Source organism: Protopterus annectens, chromosome 14.part0 (assembly GCF_019279795.1).
Source record: "Protopterus annectens isolate FY-2018-M chromosome 14.part0, PAN1.0, whole genome shotgun sequence".
Lineage (NCBI taxonomy): Eukaryota > Metazoa > Chordata > Ceratodontiformes > Protopteridae > Protopterus > Protopterus annectens.
This window is the reverse complement of record NC_056748.1, coordinates 325,874,020-325,890,305: the sequence shown is the minus strand read 5'-3', so window position 1 is coordinate 325,890,305 and position 16,286 is coordinate 325,874,020. Positions and strand designations below refer to the sequence as shown.

General features: G+C 35.3%; 1 protein-coding gene across 5 annotated transcripts in view; it reads right to left on the bottom strand.

Moving 5' to 3' along the window:
- The window catches only part of ATE1 (arginyltransferase 1), a 2,674,296-nt gene that overhangs the window by 2,501,294 nt on the left and 156,716 nt on the right, over positions 1-16,286 (bottom strand). For all 5 annotated transcript variants that reach the window (XM_044056055.1, XM_044056058.1, XM_044056057.1 and 2 more), the window contains exon 4: positions 3,297-3,400. In XM_044056055.1, the coding sequence (XP_043911990.1) occupies positions 3,297-3,400 (104 nt within the window). The remainder of the gene's footprint in view (positions 1-3,296; positions 3,401-16,286) is intronic.

Here is a 16,286-nt window from a genome sequence, read left to right as displayed (position 1 = left end):
AGTAATTAAAGTAGAAAATGCAACATGCTCATGACATTGTAAAAGACAGTAAACAGATTATACACATTTGTGACACCATCTCTGACACGTCATCCCCTTTGCGAAAAACCCAGTTCCCATGAATTACCACATCGATGGTAGTCAACTGAACACAGAAGGAGTCATAAGAGACCTGGGAACACAGGTTGACAGCAACTTCTCTTTTGAGCCCCACATTGCCACTGTGGTCAGAAAGTCCTTCTATGTGGCACATCTCATTACTAAGGGTTTTGCATCCAGGAAGAAAGAGGTCATTGTCTCCCTCTATTCTTCCCTCATTAGGCTAATCATAGAGTACAATGCCCCATTTGGCATGCACCTCACTAGACACCTACAGCAACTGGAGAGGCCGCAAAAATACCTCACAAAGAGGATCTTACGCCTTAAACACTTGTCCTATATGGACAGACTCAAAAAACTCCAACTATTCTGTCTCATATCGCCTACTTAGAGGTAATCTCTGCTTGACTTACAAAGCCATGTCAGACCCAGCTCTGATAGAAATTCTGCATCTAAAGAAATCCCAATCCCTCTGCACTACACGCTCCAGAGACCTCAACCTCATAATCACAATCAAAAGAACATGCTGGAGGGACAGGTTCATAACCCAGAGACTGCCCATGCTATGGAATAGACTTCCCATACATGTCAAGTGGAGTGCCTCACTGGCCCTCTTCAAGAGAAATCTTGATGAGTGGATGGGAAATAGAAAATTCACCCCGGAGATCACTCCAGTAGCTCTACTTCACAGAGGCACTGGGAACCAAGGTCGGGTGGCACAATGCCAGGGTAATCCTATGGGCTACGCTTGTAAAGGTTCCAGGGCCATTAGCCTAGTACACACCTATGAAATGAAGAGTTTCGATTCCAATAGTTTATTTGACCATTTCATCATCATGACTGAACTTCAAAAGAAACTATTACTGTATTAGTGCTAGGCCTTATGGATCCTGCAAGTTGCACAGTTATGAAACAGGAAATACTCACACAGCATATTAGTGGAACTGAGCTCTGCCTGTAAAATCTTTTGGGAAAGCAGAGGGAGTAGCCTTAACAAGTAGAAGGAGGGGTAGACTTAATTTTATGCAAGGAGTGCTAGTATTGATTGATAAACCCTGTCCATTCGGCATGAAGGACTTGCTCTCACAAAGCACTGAAAAATTCTCTTTGAGCTAAGGGCAGAATCTGGAAAAGGCAGCCTGGTTGTGTACTTAGGGTGGTTAGTTGATTTCAACAAGATAGCAGATTTCTGGAAGGCCTTCTTCCCAAATGAAAAATGAAAAATGGAAATGTGGGCCTTTCATGTGTGAGTGCCACTAAGCCTGTGACCTGAGGGTGTGTGGTTTGTTCTTCGTTTTCAGCCCATTGGCAGACAGTAGTCACAGATGAGAAGTTTAACAGTTAATCAGGGTAATTGATGGATGACTCTGATGCAGACCTGTAGCAATGGCAGGGCAAGGGAGGAGGTGGCTGATTTGGGCACAAGCTGTTAAGCAGGTGCAATTGACAATCAGGTAGAAGTACTAAACAGGCATTGCTGCCAGCCGTTCTGTAGCTAACAATGTAAAGAAAATTTAAAGGGAATTTCACTGGCTGTCAGTAAATGTAATGAGGTACTCCAAAAGGGTTGTGTTTTTCTATGCTCCTCAAATTCAGTTTGACAAGGATGCTAATCTGAGGACTATCCAGGACAACAATTTACTAGCAGTAATTAGCAGCATCAACTTTGCAAAGCAACCCACAGTGCCACTTCCTATTACCTACATGATGAATGAACTGGCAAATCTTGTAACGTAGCCTTTTAAAGCAAGCCAGCAAGTGTTGTATAAATGAATGAAAAGCATTAGTAAGGCACTCCCAGGGTAGTATAACAAAGTTCAAAGTTAGTGCTTTCCTGGCTTTGAAAATTAGCTAACTAGCCAACTTACATAATTATATAACTTGAGCCACTTAAACACCAGGGAAATGCCAGTGTTTTAAATAATTCTTAAAAGACAGGTTTTGATTCAGTAATAGTTCACTACATCTGTTCTGGGTAACATGAAATATGGAAATATTACTGGAATCTAATATCTTTTTATGACAACATCTTTAGTCTGTGAGGGGTACCAAGTTTCATTGTTGAAGTTTCCAGTAGTTTATTCACTTAAGTAGGTAGATGGACACGTGTTCTTGTTCATATATCAATAAAAAGGAGGAAAGATATATATGCTAATGCAGCTAAGACAACAGACAGTGTTTACTGGGTCAGGTAAATTCACTCATCTACTTCACTATTTGCTATTAGTTATTAGAAGAGTATGTCAGGTGAAATACATTTCACTTCCTTAACTGGTTTGCATCAGGCCAGGAGCTGATCATTCATGTGTGTGTGTCTTGATCCTGTTTAATGGAAATAAATGCTGCCATACATGAGCACTTCCCCTTCCATTTATTAAATTTTTTTAATAAAAGCAGTATTCCATACTTAGTAAAAATACAGAGACAACACAATATCCCAGGGGTTGCATATCCTGACAATGAAATTGGAGCACTCTTAGCTGTGGATACCCTGGATGTCATAGATTTCTTCAAACAGGGCCACTGAGAAAAAGTTTGTAATGTAACATTTGAGTTAGACACAGTTCTGATGTCATGCACCTCACTTATAGTTTAATACACTCAAACTACTTTTCATCACCATAGAATACCCATAATAAAAAAAAGATTATTACAATACATACCCTGATTAATTTTGTGGGCTGCTGAGTTATGCTGATTACAGGTAGTTTCAGACATAACTCGGGTTATGTACCTAACTGCAGATTTAAAAGAGCAGCACAGTGGTGTAAAGATAATACTACCGTGTGCAATAGAAAGAACATTTCAAATATGTAGGAATATACAAGGTGTAGTACAAAAACAAATTATGAGAGTGCATGTAGCCACCTGGGCACAAATAAATGAATAGAAATGCAGCTTATACCAACTAAAGGGCATTGTGCTTGTTTGCAAATGATCAGTAAACTTTTGTTAATTTAATTTCATCGACAAATGTTACATCATCTTTCCCCACACATGCCAGCACTTAGCAGTGATAAATACTTGTTCCATTATACTGTTCATCTAACCATTCCCCAATAACATTTCTGATGGCAGATTTAGGATGCCTGTAGAAAATTTCATGAACAATTTCCTGCAAGTCTGCATAAAAAACTCTCATCTAACATTCAGCGTTTATATCCTCTATTTTAAGTCGGGCTCAATAGCACACTTACCATCACCTGGTTCTTTAGAAACTTCTCCTTTGGTCAAAAATCTTGTCAACATCTTCATCTTTTTCTTTTGAGACTTGGAAGGCTGAAAGTTCAAAGCTCGGCATCTAGATAAACGTAAAGACCGACTTTTGAGTGGTTTCAGGCATTTTAACACATAAAACACATTTTGTACCTAAGCTTTGTATTTTACGATGCACATACATTCAACTTCATGTTTTTTGTAAGTTTTTTTTGTTTTTTAACAACCCAAGACAATATTCCTTGGTTAAAACAACAAAAACACTGAGGTAAGGCTCCAGGCTTCAAAGATTTATTTTTCATAAAAACAAGACACAAGCGCTTTCACCCTGTGGGCTTCTTCAGGTGTAATGAATCAAGGTACTAGCTCCTCTATTTATACTAATTAACACATGCAGCTTAGAGCATTCTTAAAGGTATATTCAAGGTAAAAGCTCTATATTAAAAGAATGCTAGTAAAATGCAAAAGTCCAAAATACATAAAATACAATATAAATATAAAAACATGAATGTAAGTAAAATACATGTAAACCTGTAACTAAAAACATTTTATCTGCACAGGGGTTTATTTCTTAGAGCTGGTTTTAGAGGGATATTTTCATTCAGGCCATGACCTAAAGTAGCTTTAAGTCTAATGATCCATCTGGCCTCTAAATTTTCAGTTTTTATCTTAACATCACCTCCACGTATACTTTCAAAAACTCTACCTATAGCCCTAAAAGGAAATACATGTTGGGAATTGGTATCACTGGTATGTTTTGCTAAGGCATTGTGTGAACTGCCTTTTCTTATGTGATTCACATGTTCCCTGATTCTTTCTTTAAAAGTTCTGTCAGTTTTACCTACATAAAATTTGCTACAAATATTACATGTAGTGAGATATACTATATGTAGGGAATCACACCGAGCATTAATATTAAAAATAAAAACCTCTTGTGTATGTGGATTTTGGAAGGATGTATTGGTATCTATGTACCTGCAGAAATTGCATTTACCACAAGGTTTGCTTCCTTTGACTCCACTTGGACAAGTACTCTCTTTAAAATAACATAACTGTCTATACAGGGACTTCTGATTTTTAAAAGTAAACTGTGGTTTAGTTCCAATGTATTTTTTAATCTGTGTGTCAGATGTTAAAATTTTCCAGTTTCTATTGATAATGTCAGTGTATTGTTGTATGTCTCTAGCATAACTAAAACATAACCTCAAGGGCTGTGAGTTTAAAGTGCATCTATTTTTCTGATTGATAACATTGCGTTTAGAAAAGTATGGCTTAGCTTTACTTTGTCTCAATCTCAAGACATTGTTTAGTCCTTAATTTATAAGGTTAGGTTCATAGCCCCTTTGTTTCAACTCAACCTGTACTTTGGTGAGTTGCAGATCAAAATCAGTGGCACTAGCATTCAATCTAGAAGCTCAAAAAAACTGGTTCTGTGCCACATTCTTAAATATAAAATCAGGGTGCATACTGTCCCTATATAGTAATTTATTAACATGACATACTTTCCTGTATAACTTCACATTAAACTAACCGTCCTAGTCCTGTAATAAAGTAACATCCAGAAAATTAATCTCAGTCAAAGAGTGATTTACTGTAAACCTTAAAAAACTCGTTGTGGTATTAATAAACTCTACAAAACTATCAAATTCAAGTACTGTACCTTCCCAAATCAAAAAAAGGTCATCCACAAACCTTCTAAAAAATCTAATCTTGTTTTTAAAATTAACATTTTCTAAGATAGCTTGTTCCCAACATAACATCGCAACATTAGCGTAGCTTTTGGCGCAGGAAGTCCCCATGGCAACTCCTTGTCATTGCCAATAAAATTTATCTTGAAAAATGAAGACATTGTTTTCTAAGACCAATTTCAGTAGCATGCATATAGATCTTATAAAACTACTATCGTGTTTGCCACAGTCAGTCAACACTTTGGCAACACTGTTAATACCATAGTCATTCGGTATAACCGTAAACAAGGAAACTACATCAAGTGTAGCTAGCAACATACGTTTACCCTTCACTGGTTCAATATCATGTGTTAAAACATATAAATCTTTGACAAAATGTTCAGTATCTTTTAAAATATGACAAGTTTCATCAATCAGAGGTCTTAATGTTTTCTCTAAAAAAATGTTGATTGATTCAGTGCACCAGTTTCTCCCAGCTACAATAGGTCTCATGGGAGGATTTTTAGGTCCTTATGTACTTAAGAATGCTCTAAGCTGCATGTTTTAATTAGTATAAATAGAGGAGCTACTACCTTGATTCATTACACCTGAAGAAGTCCACAGGGTGAAAGCGCTTGTGTCTTGTTTTTATGAACAATAAATCTTTGAAGCCTGGAGCCTTACCTCAGTGTTTTTGTTGTTTTCACGGATTTCATTTCTTTTCTGAGGCATCTGGTTGAAGTTGGAACTTTTTTACTGTTATATAATATTCCTTGGTTGCTGTAATACTCGGAAAAAGTAAGAAGTTACAAATGAACAAGAAAGCTAAAATTAATTTGTAAGTAGCAGAAATTTTTTTTTATTTATTTTCATTTTCTCAATTTAACTGGGAAAATCTCTTTTCAGAGGTGATGTAGGAGCATTGTGGGATTTCTTCAGTTACAAAGAAAGCACATACAGTCTGAAGGAATCAAATCATTACCTACAAAATGAAGCCCATGAGAAGATTATAGACTAATATTCAGAACCAAACGCTTGACTCTGCTACAATGCATTCCAACCAAATGGCACTTTTTGTACAAAACAAATTTTTACAAATTCAGTGGTCCTGAATTTTATATTAAAACTGAGGAACTGATGATAATTTTGATTACGTCTAGCCCTGTACTACTTCATAATACAGGTTTCAATTATTAGTTCTGCAGAAGAACCATTCCTCTGATGAAGCATGCTTATCTGTGTCCGTTAGTTACCCTATATACCAATTATGCAACATTCAGTTACTTGTGAGATGGGTTTGGGTACTTAAGCATGCCTTCAAACACAACTTTAGCTATTTTCTAGCTCTCATAACAAAGCATTTCCTTATGAACCTGTCCATTTAGTTAAAATAACTCATTTGATGAAGTCTATCATACTGCACTTCAACTACTGTTTTAATTCTGTACGCCAACTCAACTTGCAATAGCTTTTTTCCATTTTTTTTTCCATTGATCTAAAACATTATACATAGTATAACAGGTAGAGGTAAGACCTCTTCACAGTAAGTAGATGATATACATTGATGGTAATACAAACATAAATAACAGACTCAATCAATACTAGTTACACTTTATACATAGATGCTTTCTATATTCGAGAGAAAAAAAAAAAGAAAAAGAAAAAGGTTGTTACATTTCAGTGAAAATTATTGTGATTACGAGTATGTCTTAGAAAAGGAAGGGAGATGGAAAAGAAGAAATTTCCTGAGCTATAAATAGTTTTCAATATGAGATCCCTTATTTGTAATTGATTCTGGTATATTGCCATGAGCTAGGCAAGAATGATATTGAAAATTCGTTCCCATAATTTCTTGTGTTTGATGTTTTTATTACCCTTGTCGATTAAAATTTTATGGGTAAATGATGTTTGGTTGCCATTAATTTAAAATTCTCCCAAAATATGTTACTTAGGTTAAGCCAATTGGTTGCTATATAGAGTTTCAGTAGGAGAAAAATATTGATCATAGTAATTGCTTGAGTTTTAGAGATGTTGTTTGGTAGGATATGTAGAAGAGTGGATTCCCAGGTAAGTGTGGATGTTTGATAGCCCATTGTTGGTAATTGGAATTTAAGGCAGTTCCAAAGTTTAAATACACATTTACAACTCCAGAATAAATGGAGAATATCAGCCGTTTGCATTTTACACTGAGGACAAAGAGGGGATTTCGGAGGGTTAAATTTATGTAAGATAATATAGACTGCAGTGGTGGTGCTGCGGTAGCGTTGTCGCCTCACAGTTAGATGTTGCCCGTTCGATTCTCAATTAGAGCGTCTTCTGTGTGGCGACATGCGTGAACGGGCGTTCCTTCGTTGAAGGTTGAGCGTTAGGCCCGGCAAGCCAGCACGTAAAACTCTACTGCCAATCATTAGCGGACCGGAGTTCCACTGTGGCGACCCCTAACCGGGAAAAGCCGAAAGACACAAACAGCGGGTGTGAAATATGCGTTGTTATAGATCATCAATTGGGTAAATGCCCATTTCTTAAGAGGTATGGATTTGTTTAAGTTGATAGCTTGGTTTAGTTGAAGGGTATTGATGGATGGATTGATCTTTCGCCAGTAGTCCGAGATAAGCATATCTTCTTGGAATTTAATGTCTTTGATTATTTTATATGCATTAGTGATGTATTTTTTGGTTGAGAGGATGGTCTTCCATAGTGAGTTACAGATTGCTATGTCATTGTTGCTTATATTGGTGTTTTGTAAATAGCTGGTACATAATTCTTTAATTTGCCTTTGAATCACTAGATAGGATTTGGGGAGGTTCAAATGATTTCTTAATTCTTGTATAGAACCGTTTATGTATGGGTATATATCTTGGATGGTTATATTAAATTAATTTAGGAAACGGATTCAGGTTTAGTGGCCGGTTGTTAATTTTAAGGTTAGGATTTTTGTGTAAGGGTTGTAGCATCACCATAGCTTGAGTCAGATTTAGATACTTGAAGAGTCTTTGAGTTAGTGATATGGAGTGTTTAAGGGGTTCTAGTATTTTGCACGGTTATATTAAACTTGTATTTAGAAATGGTAAGGCTTTGGGGTTAATATCCAAGCTTTGGATAGGTTTTTGGTATATTATACTCCACATCGGGGACCAGTCTTTATTCTTTGGGTTGTATTCAGCTATTCATAGTACTCTATTAGCGTTCATAATTAGGTAATACGTTTAGAAATTGGGAAGGTCTAGACCACCGTTACTTTTTGTAGTGGAAAGTTTGATGTATGAGATTCTGTATTTTTTGGTTCCCATATAAATTTTGCGAGGAAAGTGTGAATTTGTCTAAAAAATTTATTGGGAATATTTAATTGAGTAGTCATGAATATGTAAAGTAATCTGGGTAGTACATTCATTTTAATTACTGAGATTTTTGCCAGGAAAGGTAGTTTAGATTTTTCCATCTATTAAGGTCTAAAATAATATTTTTGAGTTATATTATTTAGATAAAAGTCTTTGTTGTTTGTTGTGAAAGTGATGCCTAAATAGTTGATTATCTCTTTTGTTTTTATTTTTCCTATTAGTGGTTAGAGCAAGAATGGTTTAGGGGTTTTTAAAGGAAATATGCTAGTTTTTTTAAGATTCAATTTGTAGTTTGATATCTTTGAGAAGTGTTCTATAGCTGATAGTATTTTGTTTATATCTGAGATTGGCGTGGTACAATAGATATTCAAATCATCTGCAAAAGCTGAGAGGAAGATTTTATTAAATATTATTGGGTGGTTATGGTACAGATTTTGTTTCATATTTAAGAGGAGTGGTTCAAGATACAAGTTAAAAAGTATGGGAGATGAAGGGCATCCTTGACGGGTTCCATTTTTAATTGGAATTCTGTTAGACCAAGTTTTGTTGATATATAGAGATGTATAAGGCTTACTGAATATAATTTGTAGGATCTGGATAAATTTTTGTGGAATATTAAAATAGGGTAATGTTTGGAGTAGAAAATCTATATTTACTCTATCGAAGGCTATATGAGCATCAATAATTAGAGCATATATGTTTAGGTTATACTGATTAGCATGGGATATTAGAGTATTAAGAGTTAATGTGTTATCACTTATTTGTCTGAGTGTTGTGAAACCAGATTGCTCAGGGGAGATAATTTTATCTAGTATTTTTTTCAGTCTGTTTGCAAGTATGGATGATAGTATTTTGTTATCAATATTTAATAGTGATATAGGTCTGTAGCTGTCTGGGTTTTTTGCGTCAGCTTGATCCTTGAGTATAAAAATAGTTTTAGATGCATTAAAGTGTAGTTCATTAATTTTACTGTTTATTATATAGTTCAGTATATGGAACAGAATTTGTGTTAAGATATGGGAGAAGGTTTTGTAGAATTCACCTGTGATACAGTCTGGGCCTGGGGCTTTGTGTGATTTCATTTGGTGGATAGTTGTGGTTATTTAACTGATAGAGATAGGTTCAGTTAACCTTTTTTGTTGCTTTGAATCTAGTTTCAGGAAGTCTAGTCTTTGCAGGAAATTGGTTCTTTCTTCTTTGGAGGTTATTGATGTTTGGTCTCCATATGTCTGTGAATATATTCGTTCAAAGATTTTAGTAATGTCTTCTATATTCGTGTAAAGGGTGTTTTCATAGAAGATTTCGGGTATTTGGGAGGAGGGTTTAGTTTGGGTTATGATTCTGGCCAGTGCTTGCAATGGTATTTGTATTTCATTTGCATAGTTAGCTAGCATTTTGGTATCATAAAAGGATAGTTTGCTGTTGTGTAATAGGTATAGGTCTTTTTGAAGTTTCAGGATTTTGGATTCAGTTTGGGTATTATAATTTAACAGGTCGTTCTCAAGCTTTTGAATTTTGGCTTCTAGGTCTTGTTCTTCTTCAAGATGAAGTTTTTTGTAGTAGGATGCCTTTTTAATAAGTATGTCCCTAATCAGGGCTTTGGTTGCCGCCCATTCGATATCTACCGGTAGTTGGGGGTTAATAATGTTAGATAGGGTTGATATGAGTAAAGTTTGAATGTCGTTTATTATTTTCTTTTTGGTTAGTAGGTTGGGGTTCAATGACCAGTTGTAGCTTTTTTCCATTGTGTTGTTCATTGTGATTCCATTGAGGTTTAGAGTGATTTTGGAGTGGTCTGAGAGGTATCTAGTGTGTACGGTCATTTTCAGGGCTAGTTTGATAAATGAATCTGAAATAAAAATAAAATCTATTCTCGACCACATTTTGTGGCATTGGGAATAGAATGTGAATCTGTTGGATAAATTTAAACTATCTCCATACCTAAAGGGGTCATATAACTTGTAATCTTGAATCAGTACTCTTAGTGCTAGATGAGCTTATTTATTAGGTAGTATATTTGTACTTGTTTTGTCTTTGTCAGGATTTAGATATGTGTTCCATTCTCCACCTAGGATCATGTAATAATCTTGAAATTTATTTAAGATAAAAGATATGTTGGTTTTTACAAGGGGCATAAACATTAAGGACGAGAAGAAGTTTCGGAAGATTTGGAGTTAGGATAGTTACATAGCACCATCTTCCCTCTTTGTCCACTTGGGTTTCTAAAATTTTATCTTGAAACTGTTTTTTAATTATTATTGCTACCCCTGCACTATTAGTTTTGCCTTCAGAAGCTATGATATCTCATCCATTTTTTTCTGTTTAATTTCTGACCATTGTTCAAGTGTTAAGTGAGTTTCCTGGGTCAATATGAAGTTCGACTTCGCTTTCAGAATGAGATGTAAAAAAATGTACTTTTCTTCTTATTCTGGAGCCCTTTGATATTCCATGAGTCAGATTCCCACATTTATATAATTGGGTTGTTTGTGTACTAACTCTAGCGTGATTGTTTGGGATGTTGATTTTTGTTCAAGTATTGATAAGATAAAGTAAAGAAAGCATCCTTTTATTCCCGTCCCCACCCAGTGCCTAACCACCATCCCTTTGGACCAGGAATAGAGCAGGGAGTAGGTCTTTATTAGCTTTAGAAATTTGTAGTATAGTATAATAATGAAATGGGTTATCATATTTAGGTAAGTAATGAAAGCTAGTATCCCTGCGAAGATTTTTTCTATATATACAAAGCTTAACAAACTGATTCCCTAAAAAGCACCACTAAAGTATCCCTAATCTCCTTGCTATTTTTTATCTATCTAACAGAATATTCAAAGTGTACCTTCTATGTGATTATCAATAGTTAAGATGTGAGATTTGAAAATGTCTTATATTAGAACCATTAAATTAAATAAAAGTCCATTAAACAAGGTTTTTAGTATAAATGTACAAATAAGTGTTAGTATAATATAAAAATATATTAGAAGATATTAGTAGAACTATTAGTTATATCCTTCACCTATTTTCACTAATGTTAAAATAGTATATAAAGAAGAAAGATATTTAGGATTATTTTATGTGTTCTCCTTTGTTTTCTTTTCTTCTCTGCTTTCCTTTCATTAGTGCTATTTCCTTTTCCTTCATGGTATAAATAGGACTGTACATCCATATCATTCTATCTGTTGTTTGTGATGTTTAGCTGTGTTATTCTATTTGTGGAATTCAGCCTATAGGTTTGTCTGTTTCTTTCAGCTTTTCCCGGTTAGGGGTCGCCACAGCGGAACTCCAGTCCGCTAATGATTGGCAGTAGATTTTGACGTGCTGGCTTGCCGGGCCTAACGCACAACCTTCAATGAAGGAACGCCCATTCAAGCATGTTGCCACACAGAAGACGCTCTAACTGAGAATCGAACGGGCAACGTCTAACTGTGAGGTGACAATGCTACCGCAGCACCACCAGTTCATGGAATTCAGCCTATAGGTATAAGAAAAATATCACTATATTACCTATCTGAGTCCCAAAGTAGGCAGGTCAAGCCTCAAATCCCCTCTTAAGATGACGGACACCACCAAAACAAGAGGGTATAAAGGTCCAAAATCAGGTAACATATTTAAACATCACTGTAGAGCATTTAAGAGTTAATGGTACAACAGACGCTGCTCTAGCATACATTCTCTGTACAACAAGACATATGATGCTCCCACATCTGGTATCACTGATAAATATACAGCACTCCCCATACAAATCTATTCAGTATTTTTCTGAGATATGTTAATGCAACTAATAATGTTAAAATCGACTTTCGCATTATAATATGTTTCAACAGCATGTGTTTAGGCCATCCAGATTGTACAGTCTCAAACAACGACAAACAGTATATCTAAAGTGGAATACAAAATGCACTGCATATGTGTTCTATTTTTTAGTATAGTATATGTAGTGCATACTTTTTGTACACTTTCTTTGAAACCAGTACATTATTCTTTTTTTATTTTTTGTTACTGCTGTTATAAAAGGCTAAGAACTAGTTTAGTGTTTAATAATGTCAAGGGCTGTAGCATATTTTTACTGCACAATATTTGGAAATCAGATAAAATTTGAGTACTGCAAGCTGTGCAGAACATGAGTATCCAAACAATGTGTCACCTGAAAGAGCAATTTAAAGAGATGAGATTGCGGTGCTCAGTATTTATTATCTGGAAGTAAGCAACTGTGGACATGGTTAAAGCCTGTCTCTCATAACTGGGAAGCAATGTTCAGCAAGCTCTTTATCTCATGTCTTGGCAAAGTAGTATAGCAATGAACAGAGCTTTGCGTTTGTGTGACCTTATGTTTATGGAACATGTATAAATATATTTCCTTAGAAAGTTTTATGTTTGGGAAATATTTATAAATGTATTTGCAGAAACTGTCATTTGCAGCTTTTATGTATCTGAAGTCCTAAATTCACAGTATGAATGATCATTTCTTAGTAGCTAATTTTAACAATTTATTACTTGATCAGTGGGCACATGGTTATCAGAACAAAAAGATTGCGTTTAGGTGTGTTACCTGTTTTTGCAATACAAGTAGACAGCATGGTTTGTTTTGTAGAATTTTAAGTTTTGAAAAAGCTTATGTCAGATTTTGCAGCTCTTAATAAAGCTGCAAAGATGTGTCTAAAGTCTACACATCCTTATATGCATAGATAAAAAAAATGGTACAAAGAAATGCCTTAAGGTGATAGTTTTTGCCGGAATATAATGTATATTTTGCATTGTCTCAGTTCTAAGATGGCTGTGGTTTACTATGGTTTCTATGTTTTGTCATTCATTATATTGTGAGTTACAGTTTATAGGCTGGTACGTAAAGCTTATGTTTTCTTGTCTTTGATTAGTATAAAAATATATAATTTGAGGGATTTCCATGTTATATAAATATTCCTACTAAAAAGATTTGTATTTCAGTCTATTTTTTATTTAATTTAAAGGCTTCCATTAACTCTACAAGCTGTACTTATACTTTTGTCTATTACTAATGTCACTGTGGCTGTAGAACTTAAAGTCTGGAAGTTGTATGCACAGCAATGGATTTCTAACTCTGCTCAGTAATTGTGAGCAGTGACTTATAAACCTTAAGATAATGATATTAACATTTAGGTTCATGTAATGGGTAAGAATGTTTAGAAATAAGGCAAAAACTAGTGTATACCATCTAAAACATCATAGGGCTGGGTCTTCACCATAACACACATATTTGACAACTGGATCTGGTAAAATTACAGATGATTGGCATAGGCTCATTTATGGATTTGTATCTTCCTTCTTAAATATTGTAGTAGTATCCAATATAAAGGGTCATATGATTATATATTTGTGTGCATAGGGGTTAAACTTCAGCTGTTTGATGTTTTGGGATAGTTTTGAGAATAGTGACATCTGCTGGTGAGGAGATATGTGAAAAATAAAATGATAACGTACATTTAGTGCTAAATCAGCAGTATTAAATGTTTTCTTTTCTTTTCCCTTTGTTTGCGTTTTTGTAATCAGATCGCTCATCGTTCGCTTGATGTGTAGCATTATAACAGTTAAGTAATCGTAAGGGGACAGTCAGCGCTTCCTGGATATCCCGGAATTTTTACATTTTGAAGAGTCTGTTAAAGAGCATGAAGGGATAGTTTTGGTTCCTCTAGGGCTAATTTCTGAATTCTTGTCACGGAGCTTTTTATAGAGCAGTCTGATATGTTTCCCAAAACCAGTTGATTGATTGTCAGTAAAGTATTCTTCTGTAGTTATGTTGTTCTAATTAGAGTTGTCTGAGTGTAAATATCGGATTCAGCCTTAAGAAATATGTAAGGCCACTTCCAAAAGAACAGTTGCTATCCAGTATTGGAGGATTCTTGCTGAGATACTAGTCGATTCTATCCTATGTTATAAGTTTGTGTTTTCTCTCTCTTGGTTCATTCCGTGTTTCATGTTCAGTGACTATAATGCATGCATCATTAGAAAGGCAGTTCTGCATATATATTAACAAGGTATTGTCTGCAATTATGCACCTATAAATTTAGTAAGAAATACTTTGGCTCTGATGGGAAGCCCAACACTGCATTCTGAGCCAGATGTATAAGAACTTGAAGTGCATAAAGGTTAAACTTTAGCTGCTTGATGATTTGGCATAGTTTTGGGAATACTGACATCTGTTGGTGAGAGGATGTTTGAAAAATAAAATAACAATATGCATTTATTGTTACACCAACAGTCTAAAATGATTTCTTTTCTTTTGCCTTTATTTGTGCTTTTGTCGTCAGAGCGCTCATCATTCACTTGATGTGTAGCATTCTAATAGTTGAGTGAGTGTAGGGGGACAGTCAAAGCTCACTGGATATCCCGGAAGTGTTACATTTTGAAGAGCTTGGTGTAGCGCATGGAGGGATATTTTTGGTTCCTGTAGTGGGAAAATGGACAGAAAGAGGCAGGTCTAATTGCTTTTGGTCGGCCTCATGGTGTTTGTACTGCTACATTAGTACTACCAGCCTGATGATATAGGCCTAGAAAAGTTCAAGAACACAACGGAAAGCAGAAAAACAGTCTTGGATGTCCGAAATGCAATCCAGCATTTGTTTATCCAGTGATTATACATCACTCTGGTGAGTACATTAAGCGATCTAATGTTGGATTTTTCTTGAAAACAGCTAGGAAGGCTTCTCTGGCTTCTTTTTGGTTAGTGATCGTATATTTAATTCCTTCTAAGTGAAAAATTAGCGTGTTAGGGTATTTCATTTGAAATTTTATTTTTCTTTCAATTAGGAACTTGCAATAAGGAGAAAGAAGCTGTCTTGCTTGTCTTATTTGGAGGGGGAGATCTTGAGCTAGAGATATTGTATTATTGTTCCAGTTAACAGTTCCTCCACATTTTTTTGCAGTCAGCAAGATTGTACTGACATCTTGGAAGTTTAGCAGTTTTGCATACATAGGTCTGGGTTTATAAGTTCCTTGGGTTTCTCTTAGTGCTCTGTGTGCTCTTTCTATTATTACTTGTTTAGCTGTTCCAGGATCTTTGAGCAGTATGCTGAAGATTTGCATTATAGAGGGAATCAGTTCATTATGGTTTATAGCTTCTGAGATGCCTCATATTATTCCTTCTGGATCTTGCTTCCAGGTCTGTGATTTTATCTTGAATGTTTTGAATTTCTTTATCGTGGGAGTCAGTCTCTTTGGTTATTAGAGTTATTTTCTCCTCATTTTCCATGGCTTTGGCTTCCAATTTATCCAGTCTGTCCAATATTTGGTTGAAAGTATTTCCAAATGACTGTAGTTGTACAGTTAATTCTTTTATTGCCTCTTGGATGGGAAGTAGGGCTATTTTAATAACCTCCAGGTTTGCTGGTTGATCAGATTTATTTTTGTTTCCAGTTTTGGATGCATCTGTTTTATTATCTTGTCTTTTTGAGTTCAAATCTTTTTCAGGAGATAGTAAATCCGAAAGTTTGGTTTTTGATGTGGTAGTGTCCATGTTTTTGGCTTCCTTTGACATCCTGTGCTGTTTATTGTCTTCAGTTTTGGATGTAGTTTTCAGCATGCAGGACTGTAGGAGCACACGGCTTAAGTTAATTTCCCTGTACCCTTACTAATCTTACTTGATTATGAACTGGACCACTTTTCCTTGGTAACTTTATTTCAAAGTTGAATAGAGTTGATATTTCAAGATATTTTGTGGAAGTTGGTTCTGAATAATCTTCTGGGTTAGTTTTATTCAAGATATTTAGAGGAACTAAGGATTAGCAGTGCTTACAGAACAGTGGTCATCTTTGAATATCAGCTTTTTTCCATTTAAGATACATCATCAAGAAGATTAAGTCTAATATTTTAAAATAATTTAAATTAAAAAAAGAAAAACTTGTCATTCCTCTCTCTTAGCAGTCTGCTCCTGCAGTGTCTCAGTTACTAACTAAACATTGGTTATTTAGGTCACTGTCAAGCTATCATTCCTCTC